The 17,908-nt window shown below is 38.3% G+C and overlaps 1 protein-coding gene across 1 annotated transcript; it reads right to left on the minus strand.

The window, feature by feature from the left end:
- Positions 1-259: 259 nt before the first annotated feature.
- On the minus strand, positions 260-17,611 carry mapkapk5 (MAPK activated protein kinase 5). Its single transcript, XM_023394223.2, has 14 exons — positions 16,668-17,611; positions 14,619-14,692; positions 11,116-11,191; positions 9,396-9,493; positions 9,160-9,268; positions 8,662-8,751; positions 8,117-8,212; positions 7,948-8,028; positions 7,651-7,838; positions 7,052-7,172; positions 6,746-6,876; positions 6,329-6,444; positions 5,376-5,480; positions 260-4,828 (listed from the first exon to the last, which is right to left on the minus strand). The coding sequence occupies exons 1-14, from the start codon at positions 16,701-16,703 to the stop codon at positions 4,734-4,736; spliced, it is 1,416 nt and encodes a 471-aa protein (XP_023249991.1). The 5' UTR covers positions 16,704-17,611; the 3' UTR covers positions 260-4,733.
- Positions 17,612-17,908: the final 297 nt, after the last annotated feature.

Consider the following 17,908-nt stretch of genomic DNA (forward strand, 5'->3'; position numbering starts at 1 on the left):
CGAGTAGACATTTTTTAAGGCGGACAATAAATAGCACACATATGGCCAACTTTAAGATTAAATGCTGAGAGTGGATTTGCATTTTTACAAAATTAAATGACTCAAAGCTTCTCACAGCAAGCTAAATTCCTCTCATTACGAAGTGCAACTGTACAAACTATCCTTTACATGTAGAGTAATACGATTATGGACTGTATATTAATCCAAGCAGGAATACACACTAATAAACCCTTAAAAAAACAACACTAAAAAACAAAAATTATGTTCAAAAGTCAAAGAATTCCTTTATTACAAAGTCAGCATGTTGATGACATTCCAAAGAAGGCAGAAAGGGCAGAAAATAGATGTTGACAGAAAATACAGTGAGTCCTTCGAGAGGGATTTGGGTACATGCTACATAACTGCCAGACCAGAGGAAAAAAGGAACAAGACTGGTAAAGCAGAGAAGAGGCTCCATACTTTGAAATGATTTTCTTTCCTCAACACTTCTCCCTGACTTATCAACACAAACAGGAATGGCTACTTCAAGTGAAATATATTTCTTCCTCTTTACATCTGTTTGATGCCAGACCCAAAGAAGCAAACATTTGAATCTCTCTCACTATACATATACATATATATATATATGTATATATATTAAAAATAACCCATCTCTCTGTACTCTATGAGTGCACATACAGCAGAGGAAACGGAAGCAACTAGTATTTATCAAGAGCAGAAGTGCTGACTAAACCATCTCTGCCTTTCAGGTCATTTTTAATGAGCTGGTATTAAATAAAAACAGCTATTTATCCTTAGTCAGCAACCATGTTGGGAGAGCTAGAAATCTTGCCTCTCTTCACTGTGCAGATAAGAGAGAGGAAGTGACTAGTGGAAACTGCTTAATATTTGTGAAATATGTCTAGTGCTTTGTTAGCCTGAATGTCAGTCTGAGAGCGTCCTGCAGCAGCAACTACTCAAGAGGATGCAGGGGAGGGAGGTAGCATCTTCAAAACCATCTGCTCTCTGGGATTTTTAATAACACTGAGCCAGACTGAGCAGCAAAGAGCAGGTACATGGTGTCTGAGCATAACTGTGTCTTTCCCTTGGGGTTGTTAGGAGTATCAATATCATGATACATGATTTTACAGTACAAAATTGCTAATAAATACACTGTCCTTAAATTATAATGTTCTCTCGGGTAGCAAAGGTAATAAACTCTGTTATTTGTGGATGGGGAAAGATTTAGAGGAAGCAGCTCTGATTCATTCATAGGCCTCCAAAAATACAAAGAAGCTTCAGCACAGTGAACCACACACAGACACACGCAAACATAAATTATATGACACACTCACACATCCACACAGACATGGTCAAAGTAAAACAAAACAGCAGCATTTTAGGTTCCACTTAAGTGAGAAGCTATGCTGATTCTGCAATACTGTACGCTTGATGTGTTACACTCAAATATTAATGATCCAACCTCTGCACATTAAAGCAAATAGGGCTGCAACTAGCGATTATTTATATTATCAATTAATCTGACAATTATTTTCTTGATTAATCGATTGGTTGTTTAGGCTGTAAAATGTCAGAAAATTTGGTCAACTAATCAATCAATCAATTATCAATCAATCAATTGCAGCTTTAAATGCAAGCATTAGGAAGTTGTTATGCGTCATGATTTTGCTTTGTGGTAGAAATAATATTGATATCACTCATATTTGTCTGTATGCAAGGCAACAGGTACTAGCACTTGTAAAGCTGACTCAAAAACACACAAAATTTTGTTCATTTAAAAACGACAATAAGCCATTTCACGAGGGCTATGTACCAGAATGTTTCTTGGCTAGGACCTGTTGCCAGGCAACCAGCGGAAACAAGTTGCTATGCCTGTTTAAGAAATAGTAAAAAAACATACAGTAACTGATGTCACAACAGTGAATTGTGGTTTTCTCATCAAACTCTCAGCAAGAAATAAGCAAATTTTACAAAATGTTGAACTATTCCTTTGACGTCTAAGTTGTGAAATACGGGGTTATTTTATGATATTAATGATTATATTAATCTTTCTCCTTTTTTTTGGATACATTTTTTTTTTGCCAAATGCAGTGCTAAAAGAAACATATGTTTCCTGCTCAATACCCAGCAGTGTGAACTGATAACCTTCATGTCATCACATGAAAACAAGAAAATCACAGCCAAAAGGACAAATATTAATCACTACTTTCAATGATTCTAAATTTTCCTTTCATCCTGTGATTTATTTCTACTGATGAGAGCAGGAAAGGATGAAGATGCCGCCCCATCAACAAGGCACATTTGAGCGTAAAACTTAGACATGTAACAATAAGGCCTTTTCAAGCACAAGCTGTGGTTATCATTAAGCTTTTAAGACAGACTGCATGACAAACTGTCATCAAGAGGGCCAGTCAAAATTATCTCTCAGAATCATGTTAGTAATGATAGCATTAGCTCAATTTTTAGTTTTTAAGCCAAACCTAAATAAGTACAGACAAACAAAGGAAGGCTTGCAGTTTGTCTTCATGTCAGTTACAAATATATTGTCACCAAAATATCAACTAAGAAAAACACACTTTTTTTTAAAGCTATAAAACAGTGTGTTTTTCATATAATCCTATATGTTTTCAAATGGTTTATTTATCTTAATCAGGAAATTCTTTTAAATCCATTGTGGAACACTGAATCCTTCAGTGTATCTCATCAGGATTGGAGATACATGGTTTTCACTGGAAAGCAACGATATATTGCACCAATGTTTGCTAATCGCTCAGAATAGACCTACTATTTCATAAGATAAGAAAAGATCAACGTTAAAAAAAAAAAAACACATGGTTAATGCAGTACTCTTGACATGAAAGCATGTTTACAAAATAATTCTTTATAAAGATAAGACTTCATCAAAGGGGAATTTCACAAATAACTTTTAAGGATTTTTGAATATAACAAAAAAAAACAAAACAACATGTGTTAGACATAATCTGAATTGAACAAGAGAACATGCACTTTTAGCCGTCACGGCCTCATTCAATCACCTGAATAGGAATCCCTTCTTTCAACCCCTCTCTGAAGAAATAATATCAGATATGACTGGAGCACTAGAGTAAAACAGTGCAGTGAAGATTTCACTCTGGCTAATCAATGATATGATATTAATTACAACTAAAAGGTGAGGATGAGTGAAAGGAGGGAGCATTTGCTAATATTCAGACCTTCTAAGGGAAATAGGGAAGATCTGTGTTAGACAGCAATACTGACAAATTGATACACACTATCTCACTGCCATGTACATGCATGCATTGTGAATACATGATTAAATTATTGCCCTATTGCACATTCAGTAGCACAGCAAGTTTTATGACACCGAAATCTAACCGAACTGTTCAAGGTTCATGCTGAAACCTCCTACTGATCGTGTCTGTCACAACGACAGCAACGACATTGCACCAAAAATGTCTCATGTTTTTTGCGTACTCATGTAGCAAGCGGTCTTGCTTTAAAAATGACTTCAATATAAACTGACCCTGGTCTGAGTTCCAGTTGATACAACTTTACGTCAAAGCAGCTCATATTGTGTCTGTTTCATACATCAACAACTTTAAACGAAGACTGAACTTTAGACCTTTTCAGAATCACATCATAAATGTTCAGACATAGAAAAACTGTTGCAAATATTTGAAATAATTCACTTCATTTTACTAGCCAGACACAAACTTCAGAAGCTGACAAGCACTATCATCACTTCATGTGGAGGAGTTAAAACTGGGAGATTGTGAAACCTACGTGAATCTAAGTGAGTGTGAAAACTCAATATTGACCCCAGAAACAGTTTGACAATAAAGTTTTCACTCGTCCACTTACCAGCTTCTTTTTTTAGAGCAATCTTGGGGTCTGAAAAAAACTATCCTCTAAAGAAGGCAGTGAGACAGTTAAAAGCTCAGAAAAAAGCTAGTAAGTGGACCTTACCTTAAGATTTGTTTGATCTAAATGAGTCAGAAAGGAAACCAGCGATTGTTTATGTCGATCTAGTCTGCTTAGATCTATTCAGCACCGTCTCTTACCAGCTTTGAGAAAGGGTTTGTGACAAAATGAACAAATTTGAGGCTGCTTTTTTCTATTTTATGACACTTTCTTTTACCACAATTTTCCCTTTCCTCCGACCTCTGGTCAAGGGAAAGTTGCACAAAAAAAAAAAGATTCATATAATTTAAACTTAGTCTGAGATTCAGAAAGTGTGTGGAAGAACAACGTCACATCGTAGACAGCTTCTCTTTACTTTAAAGCCCACTGCCAGGCTACAAGTTAAGTATAAAATAATGGAACTCTTGGTTTAAATAAATAAAATTCTTAGGATGGTTAAAGGAAAATAAAATAGAATAAAATGAAATAACTGGGATAAAACACATGACATCTTGTACAAGCAGCTAATAAAAATTCCCTCCCAGAAAATAATTTCTTTCACTGATTTTTCTCATCTTTTATCTTTTTTTGCAAAAATGAAAATATAGTTTTTTTTTCAATGTTCTTTGCCAGTGTCCATTTAAAAAAACATTATAGTACCAATGAGTCCTTTTTGAAATATATCTACAGCTGTACAATAGGTCTTGCAAGTGGATTCATGAAAAAAAACAAAAATTTAGCGCATCATTTTACATAAAAAAGCGTCTTTACAGATATGAGTTAAAAAGGGTCATAATAAACAATATAAAAAGAAGATAGAAAAACAGCATTTACTAATGAGATTCTTGGAGATTAGTCTTTTCTTCAATGGCCTGTTTCACTATTTCAGCCAACTTCAAGCGGTCAACCTTATCTGAGAAGGCTCGTCCTGCAATGAAAAAGCTGGTGGTTAAGGACCTGGTAACAATAAATGACTAGATGAGCAAAACATTTACATAAATGAGTCAACGACTGGTGCCTTTAGAAGTCAAAAGAAGTCAAAGACTGTAGTGCTTAATTGCTTATTTATACAAATTAGTCTGTCAAAATTAATCCGTCTCTTTCACTCAAATATATTGAACCAAAACCCAAAGATAGTTATTATCTCATAAGACAAAAGAAAACAGTAGATCCTCACACTTAAGAAGCTTGAAGTTTGACATTTTTCCTTGAAAAATGCTTAAAACAATAAGTCAATTGTCATACTAGTTGCTGATTAATTTATTCATCAACAATCCTTTAATCAGCCATCAGGCCTTCAATATCACTTCCAGTTTGAGCTGAAATGTGATGGCTGGTATTGCCTATTTATTTATTGATATTGAAGAAAAGGTTGACAATGTCAGACATAGGGAAATCATTTTTTCCTAAATGTGAAAAGATTACACAGCTGCTTTGATTTTTGCCAGATAAAGACAAGAGGAAATGGTACTGACCGTCCCAGCTGAGCCCCTGCAGGCCTTCTCTCAGCAGTTTACAGTCTCGGTTGAACCTCCAGGCTTCATACATCACCTCATTCAGCTTCTCGTCCTCGTTCTCTCCTGGACAGACAAAAATATTCACCATAAAGGAAACCTGCTTCACGAAACGTGTGTCATCTGGAATGGCAGTAAAGTCTTCACTACATGTTGACTGACACAATACTCAGTTTTAATGCACAACAGACATGATGAGACAGAGGCTGCTGAAATGAACGTGGTGGTAGTAGGTGCACCCCAGTAGCTGGTTGCTGAGAAACGTTGATCTGGCTGAAAATCCACACACGTCTGGATCATGCTACAGGCAATTCTGCAGCAGATAAAGTCAGGCATACTGACCAGGGCAGAGTTGCATACGTATATATTTATTTGATGTGATGTATTTCCTTTTTTTTCCATTAAAAAATTAGGAAACTTAAGGGTTATTGTCGGAGCTAAACCCCTCCAGGCTCCCGTCCTGAGTCCCTCGTAATTTGAACACTGCTATTAAAGCGTGGGTGACTATGTCAGCATTTTGGGTGTCTTGCGTAGCCACAGTGAAGCTGTAGCCAATCAAATTTTGGAAAAATCATTAATAGTCGATCATCTGTTTCTTGAGCACATTGGCGGTTTCTTTGTTTTGTTTTCGTCTACAACTGGGAAAATACTTATTAGTCGAATAGAAATGACTGAAAAGCATATCTACTGAAGACACGTCACTTCACTCATTAACCCAATGTAACTTCAAGGGAAACACAAACAGGTCCTCTGTGATGTTCTGCACTGCAGCAGATTACACCAGTGTACACCGATATGCAATATACTCAGTCTACAAAATATGCAGAGTATATTATTTCATCAGTGAAGTACTGGTTGTGCATCCATTTTTAGTGTCGTTTGTTAAAATATCGTAAACACCAGGGTTTACTGACCAGCTTGTGGTAGTATACACTGTGCAATGACATCTCGTAATTTTCCCAGTGCTACGTTGGAGTCTTCCCCTCCGTTCTCTGGGTCATGAATGAAGAAACCGTCACTGGGCTTGGGGCTGCAACATGGACACCAAAACACATTTCAGACTCAAATTTTGCTTTTTTTATTCAATACAGGAACCCCTAAAGACTATAGAACTAAGACTATAGACTCCATGTAGCACCAAAGACTCAGTTAGGAGAACAGTATCTGAAGAGAATGAGATTTTAGTTACATTAAGCAGTGCGATGATACTTGTACGTGCAATGTATCTATACTACAGAATACAGAAAAAATAACTATTTTATGTCTCTAAACTTTCTAAAAAACAATTATGAGAACAGCTTACAATAAAGTTGACACAAGAGCAATCATACCCTAGGAGTTTCCGCTTCCTGAGGATTGGGTTGTTGACAGAGTTTAGGGGCTTCAGGCTGACATTCAGATCCTGAATTCTCATGTTGGCCAACTGCTCTGCGTGAGCCTGCTGGATACCTGCAACTACCGCCTGGGAGGTAAGAGGACAGACAGTAAGAAAAGGAAGAAGTGTACCGCATGTTATCATAGGTAAGTTGACTAACTTTCTACAGTGGCCTCTGCTGGTCTATTCATTCAGGAATAGCAGCATAACTGTACAAAAATTGGTGCAATGCAATATTTTGCACCTTTAATTTCCCACTCACCTTGTCCATCATCATCTGGGCAGAGGGCAACACATTGTCGAGGGCCTCAGTGCAGTTGAGCCAAGGGTGAGCCAAGACTCCCTCAATAGTCAGCCTCTCCTCTGGCTTCACCTTCAGCAGCCTGTGGGGAGCAGAGAAGGAATTGACAGAAGACAAATTATTGGACAGAGAAATGACAAATGAGTGAGTGTGACAGAGGGATGTGATGAATGAAAATAAAGAAGCAAGAGAGAAGAAAGCAGATATGGGAAGAGGCAAGACAAGTGGGGATAATAGGGACAATAACATACAGGAATAAAACACATAAACACCAAAAACATAACAACTTGGATATACAGTTTAGTCAAAAAAAATAAAAGTGAATACTACATAACTAACAACATTAAATGGTGTTAAAAATGGATGAAGAACACAAACACATCATGGGAGCTTCAGTCCACAATCAGCCACAAACAGCCATTACTGAGTCAACTAATGAGTCCACGCAGGTCTGTCACTTATTTCTAACAAGTGTTTAAGAAATGTTTTTAGTTTTTGCCATGAGTGATTTAGAGACATAGAAAAAAAAAAGAAAAAAAAAAGAAAGGAAAAACACTTACTTGCGTACAATGTCCTTGGCCATTTCGGAGATCTGGCTCCACTCATCTTCAGGGAAGTCAAAGCTGCCCGTCATAATCTTCTTCCTCATGTCCTTTGGGATTGTGCGACTGTGATGTTTGGAGTAGAATGGGGGATAGCCGCACAACATTACGTAGATAATCACACCAAGAGACCACAAGTCACAGCTCTGGAGAAAGAAAGAAAGAGACATTTATTCAAAACAAAAAATCTAATTGAAGGACATGGCTTGCAACACCTAGTGTAAGGGTGAATGCTTAATCCAACAGATGTTTCACCTTGTTATAGGTATAAGGAGTGGGTGAGGTAGGTATAATTCCAGACTTTTCCTTCTGGTGTCTTCTTTGAGCCTCAAGTACCTAGACAAGAAACAGTACCAGAAAGAATCCATCAAGATGTTCCTGAGTTATCAAGCATGTTTTATGTGCTCTATGTTTCCTTTTTTACCTGAGGTGCTACGTAGTAAGGAGTGAACTGAGGGGTCATCAGGTCTCCTTGATCAATTTTGGCAAAGCCAAAGTCACACAACTTCACAGGTGCATCCTGTGGAAAAGACAGAATCACAGAGTGAAAAGTGTGAATGTGGAGTGATCAGAGAAACATATTTTTAGTAGCTTCCTGTTAAACATCTCAGCTTCCTTATATCTCAAGAGTTTACATTTACATTACGTTTGGGATATCATTGAAGGTGCCACAGTAAAGATGGATTTCAAAGTCTATTACAGCAAATTCAGATTGGACAATTTCCAAATCTTCAATCTTCCTCTACATTATCTTGGCCACAGTCAAATATGGCCAAGAAAATGTTCCTGCTTACAGTGTCTCACTAAGTAAAGCACTGGCTGCTGACTTAAAGAGCAAAGTTTGTATTCCTTTGTAACATATACTGTATTGGAGCAGTGGCATCAGTTGTGGTACTGGTATACTTTTAAAACTGCAGCATTCATGTCTATATTTATTCTGTGGAATCCAGTGCAACTCCAGCTACTTACCAGAGAGTTATCCTTGAAGAGCAGGTTCTCTGGCTTCAGGTCACGATGTGCAATATTTAGGGAGTGACAGTGTTCCAAGGCTTGACTGATCTACAGGAGGAAAAAAAACATTAGACTGAGACACCACTCTATCATATGTTCTTTTTGTAAAAACAGCCTTGATTTGAGCCCGTATGTATTCTTTTGACCATGTGTCTCACTGCTGAACTGCCGCATGAGCTGCTTGATCTCAGCAGGGGGATGTTAATGACATGGAGAGGCCGTGAGACATGCAGTTACCCACAGGAAGAAAATGTTTCACACAAAGAAATATGCAGACAGACGAATCTTGACAGAATAAAAATAGGATAGGAAACCACTGATGAACAAAGACTGTCTGACCAGAATTCAATATTTACTGTACAAAATCACATTCATGGCACTTAAAGAAACGCAGTCCGTGTCGACTCTTGATATGCTGGAGTGTGTTTATGTGTGCATATGTGTGTCTTCACCTACCTGTTTAGTGACCTGGCTGGCCATCTTTTCAGTAAAGTGCCTGTGCTGACTGATTCTGTGGAACAGCTCGCCACCCTCCATCATCTCCATAACTATCAGAAGCCTCGCTCTGTGAAACACAAGAAAGGAGGTGTGGATGGTCAAAAAGAGACAAGAGATGGATTGTCAAAAAAAAATTAAAAGCATAAGTTTTTACAAAAATATTCACACACACACACACACACAGAACTCCTCACCTTGGGCTAGACTCATGTGGGAACTGGACACTATTAGCATAAACCTCCAGGATCTGCACTATGTTTGGGTGGTTGGCACACATCATATGGAGACGCACCTGCATGAAACAGAGTCAAACACTGTGTGTAGAGTACTTCACTTAAATATGTTACATTTTTATCCCATCCTGAATACAATCACTTTGTTTGTCCCTATAAAACTCTGGTGTTGAGTGTGGGCACTTCTCTGCCAGTGCTGGTAAAAATTATTGGTGCCCCAGAATTCCAAGTCCATAATCCAGAATATCTTCAGAATTAATGCTAATGAACCAATTTTGTATAACTAGAATATTTTTGATAAAATGTCCAATAACACAGGTGTAAAAAAAAAAAAAAAGAAAATTAATGATGGCTGAATTCCATTTCCTGGTACTGTGCATGCTGGCTCCCTGTCACACTGAACAGAGCAGAGCCATTGTTAATGTTACTAATAGTGCCTGTGCTTTTACTACTGTGATAAGTCAAAATGTCTGCTGTGAAAAAGCCCTATTCTACCATGAGCCGACACATATTTTTATATACTGATATCTATATATCTATATATATATAGATATATATATATATATATATAGATTTATAGATATATATGCTGACCCAGTGAATTCTGATTCAATATTGCCATTAAAAAGTCCCACTGATTTGTGACACAAAGGCTTAATACAACAAGAGATATTAAAGTGATACCTCAGTAACTATACAGTGAAAGCACTAACAGCTGACACCTTTCTATGGTTTCACAGTATATATTGTCATATCCCCAAACTCTACCACAATGTGTAGACAAGCACTAACAGAAATTCAATCCCCAAAATCCAGGCTTTATACATTACTGCTTGCAACATTTTATTATTTCCTTTGGATGTAAAAACCTTGTTTACTATTCTTTTTCCTTCATCGTATTTACAGAGGAAGTCAGGGGAGTATTGAACAACAGGAAACTGGAGATGGTTTAGTACTTCAGCAAATGAGCTGTGACTCAAGAACTGTTAACAGGAATAGGTTTTATCTTCAGTAACTCATGCTTGTCATTGCAAAAGCTACCTGAAGAACTTAAATAAAACAGATTCTACTAATGGAAAAGCAAATAATGCAGCTAACAGTAATATAGCTAACAGTAAGGAGGCTTCATCCAACTTTCTCATTGCAATAACGCTAAATCATGCAACAAAGCAAAGAGTAATTTATAAGACTGTTACCTTTATAGACAATATAATATATATACGTATATATATTGCAAACCTCATCCTACACCCTCATTTGAAAAAATGATAGCGGCTAAAAAATATATTGTTTAGCAGTAATAATCAGTGTCTATTCGCTCGTCAGTGACAGCTTTCCCAGCTCAGCAGCGAGAGCCTGTGTGAAGCCAGTTTGTGTTGCTTGTTTTGACTGCGTGTCTCACTGCTTAACTGCTAAATAAGCTGCTTGATCAAAACAGAAGGCTGTTAATGACAAGCAGAGGCTGCTAGACAAACTTTTCACCGCAGGGAGACAATGTTACGGACAAAGAAGCCCATACAAAGACACAGAAGAAGCGCAGGAGACAGACTGACAAGGAAAAAGAAAAACAAGAATTAATAAAGACAGATAACAGGCAGGCAGACGGACCATGGCATAGTGATATGGCCAAAGGCAACAAACAACAGGCATTAATCACAACTGCGACAGTGTTTCCTCTAACCTCATTTCTGGCCTTGGGGCGATCAATGAGGATCTTCAGGGCCAGGCGTTCCTGAGTTGACTTCTTCACACACACTCTGAACAGGAAGAAAACAAGAGTCAAGAAACATGTGACTAAATATGATAACCCAATGTTTGTCACCAATGTGATCATTAAAAAGATCAGTAAGTTGGTTTCTGTAGTGTGGCACGTAACAAACAGTTACAGCCGGGCATTTTGCAGCATTCTTATGTATATGATAAAGAAACACAATTAACATCATGTCAAGTTTTATTTATACAGCCCAAAACCACAAATTATCTAAGAGGACATCAGGAGTTCAATAAAATGCCAGACAGTCTCCAGTCTTTATAAAAACACAGCTGATATCCATGTGGAACAATGTGTATTTTCATGAGATTTAGGAGCCATAATCCTGTGTGTGGATACTCTGCTTTTTCCTCAACAAATGTGCTGTCACCTTTGCTGCCAGTAACATAAATATGCAGTTTGCTGCCTTTAAAAGAAGCTTTAAGGATGAAAAAGCTTGTTTCAACTCTTCATTGAAGCCATATGATGTTTACATTGAGTGAAATGTTTAAAGCCAAGACTCGTTGTTGTTGTGGCTGTATCATTCCATCAAATGGAAATTATCTGGTTGTGTTGTGCATCATTTCATACACATTTCAACAGAATTTGGCCAGAAAATTTTGATATTTATTTCTACCCACAGGCTTAAGAGTCATTGAGTAGTCACACTGGGGAATTTTCTGTCTTTTACTTAAAAATGACTCAATGTTCAATTTTCATTGGAGTTGCAGATTTGCAATGTGTTGATCAGCTTATCTATTACACTAATAATTTCAGCTCCAATGGGTGTGAACAATGTTTAGCTGCACAGCATGAGTTTGTAATACTTGTTTCTGGTTTTATTTAAATGTCTTCAGGCTTTATTGTTAGTTTCTGTGTGCTTGAATGTTGTTTTACAGCTGATACACATTTGTGCCCCTCTTCAAGTCTGGGTAAGATGTGCTGTGAAATTAAATTTATCCTAATATAAACACAGAGACGAGAGAGCAGCAGACTGTTTGGAGTTCAGAACTGTATTTTGTCAACATCACAGTTTGTTATGGGAAATACAAATCATGCCTGCATCTTTACCAAAGAAGCTCAGCTGTCGTATATTTTTAATTCTCCCAAGTTTGAAATAAACAGAAAATCTGTGTCAATGGTTTTCTTCAAACTACAATTTTGTAACATTACACAGTTGAGCTACAGACTGCGGATATACATTTCATTTTTCTGAAAAGCCCATAAACTCCTTTCCCCCTCTCTAAGCAGCAAGGACTCAAATATTCACTTTAAACAGCAACCTCTGGCCCTTAAACTCAGATTACACTATTAAAGCATTACTGCAAGAAACATTCTGCTTCGGCCAAAGTTCACTTCACTGGAAAGCAATACCTACCTAATGAATCACAGTTCAAGAGAAGGGGGCTGGTAGAGTTAAAGACATGAATGTGTTATGAGACAGAGAGAGGTGAGTGTGTGGATGAATCAAGAAAAGATTCATATTGTACCAAAGTCTCCATGAATCTCAGTGAAATGCAAAGTCAGAAAAATAAAGAGAGAGGGTGAAGAGTTGCCCAAAAGAAACAAGGGTACAGCATGAATCATAGAATTTAAGAGTAAGTTTACATGGAGGGCTGATGATTCAGTTTATCAGTATTTTTGTTACTTGAGGCAAAACTATACATATTAGGAAATAACAGGTTGCTCTCTGCTGATCCAGACCTGTGATAGTTTAAAAAGTGCAGAATGGGCAGGAGGAATCAGCGACAGACACTGATACATTACAGCTGGAATCAGCAGGGCTGTCAGACTTGCACCAAAGAAACTGCACATAGCATAAACAGACTTAGAAAGCTGCTGGAGCAGCCAGTGCCTCTCAGTAACATTTTGCAGTAACTGAATAAATCTCAAGACAAATACAAGTTATTTATATGAAGAGATTATACCAGTAATAGCTGAGGCGAGGGAGGAGAATACTGATGCACACAGGCGGTTTTAAAAAGGGAGAAACAAATGCACTCATCATTGGCAAATGTCTGAGTATGACAGATATTGCAAAAAACAGGTACTACAACTGATACTAACAGGTGTTGATTCAACTTGCAGCACAATGAAGAGTTTTCAAGCCTGGTGACAACTTCAATCTGTCTTCCAGATCAACCACAGAAGTTCATGAAGCACATAACAGTTTAAATGTAAAACAATTTTAGGCATTGCTGCTTGTTGTTGGCATTTCAGAAATATGTGCATTCTTGTGATATTTTACGTCCCGTTGCTTGAAGTGGAAAAGACTGAAGAATGCAGAGGGAGGTGCACAGATGAAGAAAACTGTTGATGTTCATCATTGATCCCTTGTGTATTCACAAGCATCCACTATTCTGAATGCAGCTTCCCAAAAGAGGGTTAATTACGTTGCAGAAAGTTTAATCTATAGAATGTGGACTAAAACCTGCAAAAGCTAAGGAATTACACAAGAAGACTTTCAAAAACAGGCCAAGATACTTCCACTTAAGGTTGTATTTATGTATGTATTTATATGGACTGTGTCTGAGCCAACTGAGCCACCAACAGCAAAAATGGTTACAAAAACATCTCCATATTAAGCCTTGTGTTGTGGTGTTGCTACACACTAGAAGTTGGTCCAGTGTGTTGAAGCCCAGTCAAGTGACAAGCGTCTAGCCCTTTCATATTCTCAATGTGTTAATGTGTCAAGTATAAGGTCAAACTGTGCTGGTGAGTTGGTGCCACAGTGAACATGATGCAATAAAACCACTGGAGAAGTAATAAGTGGCAAACATCAGAAACGTAGGTTCTTTGGCAGCGGACAGAAAGTTTGTCTTTTCGACAACCCTATTAGCAAATAATCTACATCTGATCTAACATCATACTTGAATCGTCTGGTTGGTGTGCGAAAAGTGAGGCTGAAACCATATCTTATGCACTCCACAGCAGCATCCACAACAGTGGTTTAATTATGCACTGCAAAGGCTGAGCAATATATTAATATTTATCTCTCTTTAATCCTATCATGGGATTTTAGAATATGCTGAGTCACAATACACTATTTTCACATCTAATCTAAACTAACAATCTGAGTGATCCTGGCTCTCCTCTCACAGCTGATCTTAACCAAGCATGGCAGATTTCTCCCTGTATGATTTCTGCAACCCCACACAAAACCAGTCAAGAAAGACAGCTCCAAAAAGATCATCCATTTCCCAGCAATTGATTTCTCAATCCCAAACACATACCATGATCACGTCTCCTGGTTATGCAATATTACTTTTCCTGGTCCTGGTGTAATAAAAACATTTTGTTCTGAGTTCTGTCTATGCAACACTGGCCCTGCAGCAACAGTTTGACATCAATGTAATGCAGCACAAACACAGTTAAATCAGTTGAAAAGATAATATTTAGAGAGAGGAGAAAGGCAAACTCTCTCTCACACTCACCTGACAGGTCCACTGATGCCAGCTCCCAACTTCTGTGTCCAGTTTATGTTGTACTCGTCCAGAATGGATGTCTCCTGTCGGGAAGAGAAACCAAACCAACAACATATCAAATGTTTGAAAGAAAAAAATAAAAGGCAAACTTTTGTGTAGAAGTGTGGTGTTTTACAAGTTTATGGATCCCCTTTGCACAATTATCATCATAATTTACATCATGTGGCACAAGCAACAGCTTACCACCATCCACACCCAAGTATAAAAGTAAAATCAAAATTTGAAATTGAAACTCCTGTTTATCATAATATAGTCTATCCATGTATAAACAACATAATAATAATAATAATAATAATAGAATATACTTACAGAAGATTTTGACAGATTCTACTGACATTGCACTGTGTAAGAGAGCTATGCATTTTATTTTCTGCCTTGTGTTAGCACTACCTTATCTGTTATCACCTGTCAAGATTCAGGATAGCATAATTCGTCCTGCACATTGTTCTTGAAAATAAACACAATTTGGCTGCTGTAAAAAATGTATGTGTGGGTAAGCTTAGTCACTGCTGCCTATAAAAGGATTTTAAAATATGGGTCGGATGATATCCTGGAAGAAGGGAGTTGAAGTTCTTACAGTTAGACTTTTGCTGGTTTTGAATACATTTTTGTCAATTTTTCCAGCTTTGTGAGGTATTTACATAAAGACTGCTATAATCAAGACATCATCTGTTTAAGTTACAAAACCTCAAACTCGAGGCTGGAAAATTGTTAGATTAGCCCTTTTCCTCCTTTCCTGAGAATATACTGGTTTTGGCCGGCACAGTGCGTGTAATCATGAGCCACTGCCAACAGGTACCACAATGTCTCCTCCCTACTGCCCCCCTTGTCAGTCCAATCTGCTCTCTGTAAACACAAAGAGGCTGATGATATTTGGGATTATTGACTATTACGCAACACAGGACAAGGGGCTGACATTTACTACACAACTGCCCGGAGGTCTGTAGCATAAGCTTCATATCTTTGATGGATCTGACTTCCCTTCACCCGGCACTGGCGGTTTTAGATAATGGGTCTAATAAAGCTGATTATTAACTGTCTATTCATTCTAGGTTATTTCCAGTATATCTATGAAGGGTTTGTAAATACAAGCCAACCACATACACAGTCAATACATCAGCAGCAATAATACAAGACACAATGTAAATGTCAATTGTTTTGGAACAAATCGAGTTAGGCAAAAACTACACAGGCTGTTTACACACTTTGTTCCAATCCTCCGAACTGAACCTGTTCTGGAGCATTTTAGCCATGCACCGTAGCTTACCATAATGATTTCTTGGTTAAGAGTGTTTCAGGGTCTTGACACCAAAGAGCCTGGGTTAAGCTCATAGCTATTGAGCTAAACCACTAATCTCTTTTCACGATAACTGCCCCAATGGATACAAAGTGTGTGTTCAAGTTCTCAAATACTACTGCTTTCCCAACTGTGAAAGCAGGGGCCAGGGCCACTTGAGATCACATTTTACTGCTGACATAGATGCCCGGGCAGTGACACATTGAGGGGAGCAGGCCAGGAACAAATCCCAGAGCCAGGGTGGATGGAAAAGTTGCCAGTTACTAACCATGACCCTGCTAGATAAATCCAAATACCACATTAATGTTCATCATGGGTAAAACTTTCCATGACCCACTTTTCATGATTTACATTGCTAATATTTGTAAGCTACACAAAAACTCCATGGATGCAATGTCGAGTCTACTTTTTAGTACAGTCTACTTCGAGAATCATTATTAGAGCAATAAGCAATTAAGATCATGTTGACAGAAGTAACAGCAATCCGAATCTAGAACAAATTAAGTATGTAAAATAACGTCTCTGTGATAATCTCCAATCTCAATTAAGGGATACTAACATTTCCACCATAGGTGTATATGAATGCTGCTTCACTTGCTTCATTTAACTTCATTAAATTAAGACCGAAACTGATTCCTCAACAAAAGTGAAAACTACTATCTGCCTGCATGGAGATTCACATTTCATTTTGTTAAAATTACCTTGATGAACTTGTCTGCGTTGTTATCTTCCGACATGGTGGCCTGCTCCGGACAGATGAAGTCTGCCTCGCCAATCTCCAGACAGTTGACAGTAGAAACAAAGCGTTTTTCTCCGACCTCTACAAAGTTTTGGTCTTGCAACCCTCGGCTGGACCAAGGGGTGTTATATTACAACTGATGACAGGACAAGGCCATTAGGGCAAAATGATGTTCGGCCACCGATCAGCCACAGACCTGAAGCCACCACCAGCCGGTACGATGTAAGGTTAGATCAGGCCAGCTCGGCTCACAACCTCGGGGTCCGGCTTGCTCTTCCAGGCGTCTTAACTTCACTGTAGTGACCATGTAGAGTGCCAAACTCCGAGCAATGTGACCCGAAAAGCCGAAGACAAGTACAACGTGGACTAGCCCACCACTTTTGGAGGGGCACTGAGCATGGGACAAGAAGTGTATTTTTAGCCAGCGCAATGAGAGCAGTGCTCTGCTAACGCTGCGAACACACCGTGGACCGGCTAAGTTGCTAGTAAGTGAGCTGGTGCCACGGCCCGGGCAGAGGATTACACAACAAAGGGGATCTCGAAAGATAAGCGAGAGCAGAGATACTGTAAGAAAACCGTCTCGGTGAAAGCTGGCTTGATTTGACACAACGAGCACACCGTGTTCCCAAAAGCAGAGCAACAGCCTATTATGTCGTCGAGCCCAGCTTGGTTATGTGCTAGCAAGCTAGCTCAGCTGGCAAGTTAGTTTTCCAGCTCTGCTTAAAGCCACGGGTATTAACATTCTTCCACAAAAAAGTACGGCAATTATCAGCGCTCGTAAGGAACAATAACACTATCTCGGTGACAGAAGGGGTTAATAAAGAATGTTTTGAAAGGTGACCAAGGAGAGACACGCATCTATACACTATTTTGCTAATCCCATAGCTTCTTGTCAGAGGGGATACAGTCGGTACTACGCAATAGCAGCCCGTGCAGAACGCCTGATGTAAATCATTTACACGTTTAGTAAATTCAGACAAAATGTGGATGTACATTATTTTCCTATCAATAAATGTATTTTTATGACACATATTAAGCACCGTGTGGTGGATCTGGCGCATTGTCAAACTGTTCATAATTTTGATCAAATAAATTTGTAATGGACAGAGTCTGATGGGTCCTCATACGGTCCCCGTTTTCAGATTCAAGGGTTAAAATTAACTTGACAAAATATTCGGGACACACTTTTTCTCAGGATAATAC

Source organism: Seriola lalandi, unplaced genomic scaffold, assembly GCF_002814215.2.
Source record: "Seriola lalandi dorsalis isolate HSWRI2012SDOR001 ecotype SW California unplaced genomic scaffold, Sedor1 jcf7180002054946, whole genome shotgun sequence".
Lineage (NCBI taxonomy): Eukaryota > Metazoa > Chordata > Actinopteri > Carangiformes > Carangidae > Seriola > Seriola lalandi.

What these genes read in the sequence shown, in the direction of transcription:
- mapkapk5 (XM_023394223.2), bottom strand. Translation starts at nt 16,703, where the DNA reads ATGTCGGAAGATAACAACGCAGACAAGTTCATCAAG. An exon ending in CCCAGATGATGATGGACAAG is followed by an intron (nt 6,877 to 7,051) that starts GTGAGTGGGAAA and finishes CTTACCTCCCAG; the next exon opens with GCGGTAGTTGCAGGTATCCA. An exon ending in AGGAAGCGGAAACTCCTAGG is followed by an intron (nt 6,445 to 6,745) that starts GTATGATTGCTC and finishes TCCATGTTGCAG; the next exon opens with CCCCAAGCCCAGTGACGGTT.